Here is a 7,417-nt window from a genome sequence, read left to right as displayed (position 1 = left end):
GTTGACATTTTTATTAAAAAAAAAAAACAGTACTGCGTTTGGTGATGTTCTATATTGACTGAACAGCTTTGTTTGGGTTTGTTTGTGTTCGTTTATGTGCTAAAAGCGTGACTTTGAGAGCTGTTTTACCATACAATGTCAATGAGGAGCATATTTTGAGTGATCAATTTCTATTCAATGGAGCAATTATTTTAGATTTCTTGTTCACCTGTGGAGTTACATTATGGCAAGGTAATTACACAACCCAAACCTCTACCAAAGTGGTCTTGTCCTTTAACAAACAAAATCCAAAAGGCTGGAGTGCTCCCAGTGAGCTTCATGGTGGGAGAGGACATGAGTGAAGTCCAGCCACCTGTTTTATAGAGGACAATCCAGGTGGGCCAGATCTCCACTGATGACACACTCCGCCCTCCAATCATTCTGAAACACAGACACCAAGTTAGTAACCATGACAACCACACCAGTTACCCTGACAACCCCCAGGGTTGTCACAAGAATTAAATATAAAAATAGATAGATGTGCTGTGAACAATTTAGGCTGACAAGAACAAAGTATTATGGCATTGTATAGCTTTCTTATTTTTAAACAACAGGACAGCATGGCATTTTGTTTAAACTACAGTATTGTTCATTTTTTATGACACAGTTGATTTCTTATACTATTGTGTCAATGTAGGAACTGAATTAATAACTAGCTAAACTCCTTTTTGCATCAACTCCTCCAAGGAACAGGCCATATGATGTAGTTGGCAGGGCTTTATTGAAGAAAAGGTGTCATTAAAAACAAACAATTAGACAAATAATCATACATTGATGATGATAATGAAGTGCACATTAGCTTTCACGCTGATTTACATTTCAACCATAAAGTCACATCAGACAATGAGCATGAAGCTGTCACTTTTACAAACTGTAATAAAAGCTATCCTTGCCTGGTCTTACCTCTGTGCTGGAGGCTGACGACAGGGGAACAGGTTCTCCTGATAGCAAGAAGCTGCGATGGAGAGATGAGAGAATGACATGGTCCAAGGAGTCTCAGATTTATTAAAGCAGTTAAACCTCATTGCACAATTATCCAGTGGTGTAAAGTAACTAAGTACATGTACTCAAGTACTGTACTTAAGTACAATTTTGAGGCGTTTTCACTTTACTGGAGTATTTCCAATTTTCAATAATTTTACTTCTACTCTATTACATCTCAGAGGCAAATACTGTACTTTTACTCAACAAAATTAATTTGAAAACTTTAGTAACTAGTTTGGAGATATAATATTATATATTATATTATAAAACATACTTTAACCACTTTAGCCCTATTTTATACCTAGGCTATTTGAAAAAAGCCGATCTCACTGTACAAGTGAGCTTGTAGATCTGCTATTTTCAAACATTAGTACTTTTACTTTTGGTACTTTAAGCATCAAGTAACCTTTTGAACACAGGCCTTTTGCTTGTAAACAGGGACTTTTTATATTGTGGTATTGCTAATTTTACTTAAGTAAAATATCTGAGTACTTTGTCCACCACTGCAGTTATCTTATTCGTACTGTTGTGTAGGTGTGTGTGACTCACCATGAGAGCCAGACTCCACAGCAGTGGCGAGGAGGGGGAGCTCCTGGTTGATCAGTTCTGCAGGATTACGGGATGCGTGCTTGAACACAGAGGAAGAAAAATATATTGTACAGATCCATTTGTACAAGCAGTTGGACACTGGAGAACATGTCACCACCACCCTCTCAGCAGTGCATACAACCAGCCTACATTGTGTGAGGGGGGGGGGGGGGGTACCAGCTAAACCATTTACCACAGCTAAGTTAGTTAACATTGCTACTACTAGCGATTTTTTTGTTTTTGACACATTCCTGAGCACAGACTCAGACATATTGGTTGGATGCATGGCGCATATAATAGGCTATCGCATTGTAGATTAGTAGGCAATAATTCCAATATTCACTATACATTCCTCATGTTTAAGCCTAACTGAATTATATATTAATGAACTTGCATATAAATTGTATATATTTTTGGACGACTTGTGCATTTAATTTGTCGGCAATACTTTGCCACGCTTTCTCCCTGGATCCATTTATTGCGGCCATGTTTCCTTTCTTGCTTATTATACATTTTACTTCCTCGTATGATTCCGGGGAGACATCAAATTTCTCTTTTGGGTCTTGAGTCGAACCAATTACTCCCGCGGAGACATCAAATTTCTCTTTTGGGCCTTGAGTCTTCGGACTCAAGGCCCAAAAGAGAAATGTGATGTCTCCGTGGGAGTAATTGGTTCGACTCAAGACTCTTTTGGGTCTTGAGTCTTCGGACTCAAGACTCAAATCCTGGAAATCAAATCCTGGAAATGGCTAATCAGGATGTGTCTGTCTCCCTGGGGTCTAGTGCTGTAATAGGGATAGACTCCTGTGTTCTTGGCTGTTGCTGACAATAAGCCCACCTGTAAAGTGCATGAGCCAAATGCCTTTAATTCATTTGGTGGAATGACCCATCACGTTCATATAATGTCAATGTACAAAGGTCAGTGTGCTTGGTTAGCTCTGTTGGAAGAGCTCTTGACTTCAGACCACAAGTTCATGAGATCGAATCTCAGTACAGGATCCTTGACATCTGAGCAATCTGGCTCCTACGTGTCTACTATCTTTTTGAAAACTCACGTAAGAAAGCAATGCTTAACCAACCTCTTCGATTTTAGATTGAGAGTGAAAAATTATATTTAGGAGTTTCAAACCCTAAACCTTCAGCTTATAAATCCCTCCCTAACTCTATGGGGGACCCCCAGCGTGGTCAAGAGGGTCTGAGCCTGAGGTTGGCAGGTATGGCACACATACAACAACGCCCAAACGGCGTGTATAGGGCATAGTGGCCGTCATTTTCTGGTTCCACTTAAAAATACTCAATGCATTTTTCCCATTGACATTTCCCAAAATATTTATATCAATTAATTTAAGCCTAGAATCAAGCCATCCAGGGTCCTGGTGAATCATAAAAAAATGTCAAACGTTTAACAGGGCGGGGGTTGACGGACAGATCGGTGAACCAATGGGATCAGGCGCAATCTCTCCGTGCCTCTATACACCCGCCCCTCTATACCCAAAAACAGGAGCGCTGGTGCAGCCTAACAAGCTCATAACACGTCGCATTTAGACGTGCTGTTAGCTTGCAGATACGTTTTTTTTTTTCAGGCATTTTTTCCTTGATTTATATTAATCAGATTTGTTATTGTGGCCTCCTGGTGGCGCTATAATAGGCCAATGTGAAAAGGGTGTCATTTCTTCTTAGGCCTTTCACGGCAATCGGACACTGCATTCATGATTTGAGCCTTTTGTTCCAAAAATGTGTTTTGCTAAATTAGACCTGCTGGTGGCGCTATAACAGGCCAATGTGAAAAGGGTGCCATTTCTTCCTCTGCCTAGTAGGAATGTGCGTGTGAAATTTCACGGAAATCGCAAGCTGCGTTCATGATTTGAGGCATTTTGTTCAAAACGGACCAATCCTGCAAACTTTGGAAGCCAATGAGGATAGAATATGGAAAATCGGACAGATCCGCGTTCATCACATACTAGAGATACTGTGTACCGATTTGCATGACGTTTGGATAAAATCTGTAGGAGTAAATGGGTTTTGCACAAATCGGCCTCCTGGTGGCGCTATAACAGGGCTATGTGAAAGATTTGGGGCAGAGGTTTTGAATTTGCATCCAGGGAGTGTGTGTGCAAAGTTTCGGAGCGAGCGGGCCAACGGTGTCAGAGATTAGCCGCTTGCAGACAGACGCACACACGGACACACACACGGACGGACGGACAGGGGGTAAAACATACTCTCGCCATGCCTTTCGGCCTGGCGGAGACAACAAACGATCAAAGAGGATTCCTGAGCCTGCATGTTCTCAATCAACCTATCCTGGCTTCTGGAGTTAGCATGTGACAACCTCACAAAATAAAAGTCTAAGATTCAAATCCGGAGAGAGAGAGAGAGAGAGAGAGAGAGAGAGAGAGAGAGAGAGAGAGAGAGAGAGAGAGAGAGAGGCGTAATTGAGTTGAGAGGGATAAAGATTGACATTTCCCTAATGGGGCCAGAAAGAGAGGTTACTACAGGTCAGCTTGAACCGTTGACACAGATTTCACACTGTGAGTACAAGCCTGTTGCGTTCCTGGGAAGTGCACTCGCACCATAATGACATACTGTAACAATACATTGAGGAGACATACAAAAATGTAACAGCCCTTAATGGGATGATGAGCTCTTCTTTCTACCTTTAGAAATGTCGGCTACTCTAGTTTGGTTGCGTTCTTACAAATATTAAAATACATATTCCTGACATGACAAATTGACATAATGATGAATCGTGTGGCCTTTCTGTACACTTCCTGGGTATGCTTTTGCTGCATAATAAGTGTAGTGGTCATTTTCGGATACTTTTAGTGGGCACAGACACATTTTGTTTCAAATTAATGCAGTGGACAAAGGCCAAATAAATTCCACTCCAGTTACCATGGTTTTTTTGTGCCAGTCTATTCAAAGGCAGCCAGCAACTTGGCAGCCAGTGTGTTGAAATGAGAAGAATGGCCACTTGTAGTCATACTGTTCAGTAGGCTAGACACAGCACACATGGATGAACTGGAAGCTGTTGCCTTATTCTCACTAGATGGGAAAGAAGGAATGAGGCAGACTGTAGTAAAGATCAAACTGACCTAAAGAGACGATACTGTTAGACTATAGGGTCCACCTGCTTAATCCCATGATGTAAAACATAGGAAGGCTAGCCAGAAGCCAGATGGTGCTCATGAAGGTGTGTTAACATGCGGCATACATGTAATAGCCATATTATGTTGAAGTAGCCATATTATCCAATAGCATTGGAAGACAATTGAAGGACATCAAACCCCTAACCGTGGGATATTGTAATAACAAAAGCTGCCCTGTCTTTGTGTCCTTTGTCTAGTACGGTACATCACTCTTGCAATGGGGCTGCATGTCATGCCAGTGGCTACACTGGAACAGGGTTGGTCCATGCCATCGAATGATGCTGCTACGTAATGACACCACAACTTTAATGAGATTATGCTCTGGCAAATGACATCATCCCTCAACCACCTCCTTCTCCTCCCCCTTTCTCTTTGCTGTCCCCTGCTTTCGGAGGGGTTACTGCAGGATATTCCCTTTGATGGGTTCACTGGCTACTGCAGGGCTGGCCCTACCCTGCCTGATCTCCCAGCTGCCACCTGGAGCTGACCCGTCACAAAAGCAACATTGTTCTGCCTACATAGGTTGACACATTTTGATACAAGTGCAGTACTGCATACAAATTTGGAAGAACAAAAACGAATAAAAACCCTCAGTGAAACAGGGGGTTCTTTTTGAAAAAAAGGGGTGGGGAAAAAGACAATTTACATGTAGACGTGACAACAAAGTTTAGTCAAGTAATTTATTTCTCCCTTTTTCTCAAGTTGATACACAGGCATCACAATGAAAACACATTATAGGCCTTTCAAAAAAATAAGTCTTTGACACAGTTTCTGAATGTCTTACAAAAGATTATCCCAAAACATTTATCTCAAGTTTAAAACAATGAATCAAGTAAAAACGACAACTTGGAAATAGAATGCCTTGCTGGTCATTCACAGTGCTGGGATGATTTGCTTTGTCACAGATGCCGGGAAAGAGTTAAGCCTTCTCGTATGTGCGGACAGCCTGGACTCCCTCAAAGGTCAGGGTCTAAGATGGAAAAAGAACAGAAATCAAGTTGTTGTCTTTTTGCTAGATCACACAAAATCAATAGCATAAACATTTATATCACGGTTTTCAAAGAGCATTGTAATGACAGGCATTGGTGTAAAACACTTATTTTTTATATTATGAATGATCTCAACATATACAGCATGTCTGTGATTGATTACTCACCATGATCAGCTTCCCATCCTTGATTTCTCTGACGAATTTGGTCTCTTTGCCATCCCACTTCTGCACATGCACAAGGTTATCACCCTCCATGGTCAGAAGGGACTGAAAAACACAGGTTTTTTTTTTTAAATAACTGGTTTATTTAATTTTTGCACATATAAATGCCACATTAGAGTGGTAGCATATAACTTATCCCGCGCACAAAAGACTGCGTAATATTCAATAACAGTGCAAGGGAGTGGTGTAGGCTATGTTATTATGTCCATTACTGCATTGGTTCTCAAAGTGGGTTCTTGAGGGGGTACCAGGAGGTCCAACATTAGTTAATATAGCATCACAATCATTTAAACCACTTTAACCATGTTTTATACTTTGGCAATTCAAAAATAGCATATATACTTCGTGCTGTGCTATGAGCTTGTAGATCTGCTATTTTAGCAAATCTTTGAATATATATATATTTTCAAAGCAAACATTTACAACTCAAATCTTTGCTTCTGGGGGTCCCTCCCTGGCACCAAATATTTTTGGGATGGGGGTCCGCAGCCAAATACATATCATTTGGGGGTCCTTGACATGAAAAAGATTGAGAAACACTGCATTACTGAACCTACCTTGACATTTCGCTCATCAGCAGTGGTCTCATCAAATTCCTCTCCCAATTTGGCAGAGATCTCGGTGTTCTTGAAGGTGCTCTGGGTTTTCACCACCAGTTTGTCCCCGTCCTGGCTGATCACAATGGTCGGTTTGGTGACATTGCCCACTTGCCTGGTTGCAAAGCTAACACCTGTGAAGAGATCGAGTAAAACCGACGGTGATGTTGTTGTCTTGTTGGAGATTCATATCATGACGTTAATGATGATTACTTTTCTCTTTAAGTAGCCACTGAAATCTGAACACGCTTGTGCCGTTTCTGTGAGAATAATGACACAAACGTAATGGTCGATCGCATATTATTCGTATATACATGTATCATATCATTATTAACATCAGATCGTTTTATATTATTTTTGTTAACATTAACTCCAATAAATCGCTCATAGTTGACTTACCAAGTGACTTCATATATTCATCAAAGTTCTGGCTGTCAATCAGTTTCCATGTGGCGCAGAATGCATCAACCATTTTGACACTAGTTAGTTTTTCCAACCCAAGAGCGATAAGAAGTTATGATAATGTTGATAGACTACTGTGGTCTCCGTACAGTAAACTTGGCACATGTTCGTCTCCCAAATTAATACTGTAACAGGGGGCGGAGATCAACTCAACCCAAAGCCCTGGTTGGGTGATTAAAACACACTCTGAACTCTGATTGGTCCCTAGAGGTGGTGAGAAATTTCTAAATGGGCCGCTATAATTTATGCCTTTGTATGAATCATGTGGACCAAGCTGTCAATCAAACTGTTACACTTTTGGGTATGTGTCCTATTAAATTGAACACTTGTAATAGTAGGCCTATTGTATATTTGCAACAATGACAGCAATTTGTCCTTTTCATTTATGA

At 40.9% G+C, this 7,417-nt stretch overlaps 1 protein-coding gene across 1 annotated transcript; it reads right to left on the bottom strand.

Annotated features, from left to right (window-relative positions):
* Positions 1 to 5,453: 5,453 nt before the first annotated feature.
* fabp7a (fatty acid binding protein 7, brain, a) lies at positions 5,454 to 7,109 on the bottom strand. Its single transcript, XM_084044454.1, has 4 exons — positions 6,966 to 7,109; positions 6,528 to 6,700; positions 5,914 to 6,015; positions 5,454 to 5,727 (listed from the first exon to the last, which is right to left on the bottom strand). The coding sequence occupies exons 1-4, from the start codon at positions 7,036 to 7,038 to the stop codon at positions 5,677 to 5,679; spliced, it is 399 nt and encodes a 132-aa protein (XP_083900580.1). The 5' UTR covers positions 7,039 to 7,109; the 3' UTR covers positions 5,454 to 5,676.
* Between the last annotated feature and the right edge of the window lie 308 nt (positions 7,110 to 7,417).

This window comes from Gymnoscopelus microlampas, assembly GCF_963454915.1.
Source record: "Gymnoscopelus microlampas genome assembly, chromosome: 20".
NCBI lineage: Eukaryota > Metazoa > Chordata > Actinopteri > Myctophiformes > Myctophidae > Gymnoscopelus > Gymnoscopelus microlampas.
Note: the sequence above shows the minus strand (reverse complement) of the source record. Positions and strands in the feature narration are given on the sequence as shown.

Excerpts from the sequence above, each read along its gene's own strand:
- fabp7a (XM_084044454.1), bottom strand. The coding sequence starts at position 7,038 with ATGGTTGATGCATTCTGCGCCACATGGAAACTGATTGACAGCCAGAAC. Across the intron at positions 6,016-6,527 it reads CTGATGAGCGAAATGTCAAG|TCCCTTCTGACCATGGAGGG; the intron begins GTAGGTTCAGTA and ends TGTGTTTTTCAG. Across the intron at positions 5,728-5,913 it reads AGGATGGGAAGCTGATCATG|ACCCTGACCTTTGAGGGAGT; the intron begins GTGAGTAATCAA and ends TTTCCATCTTAG.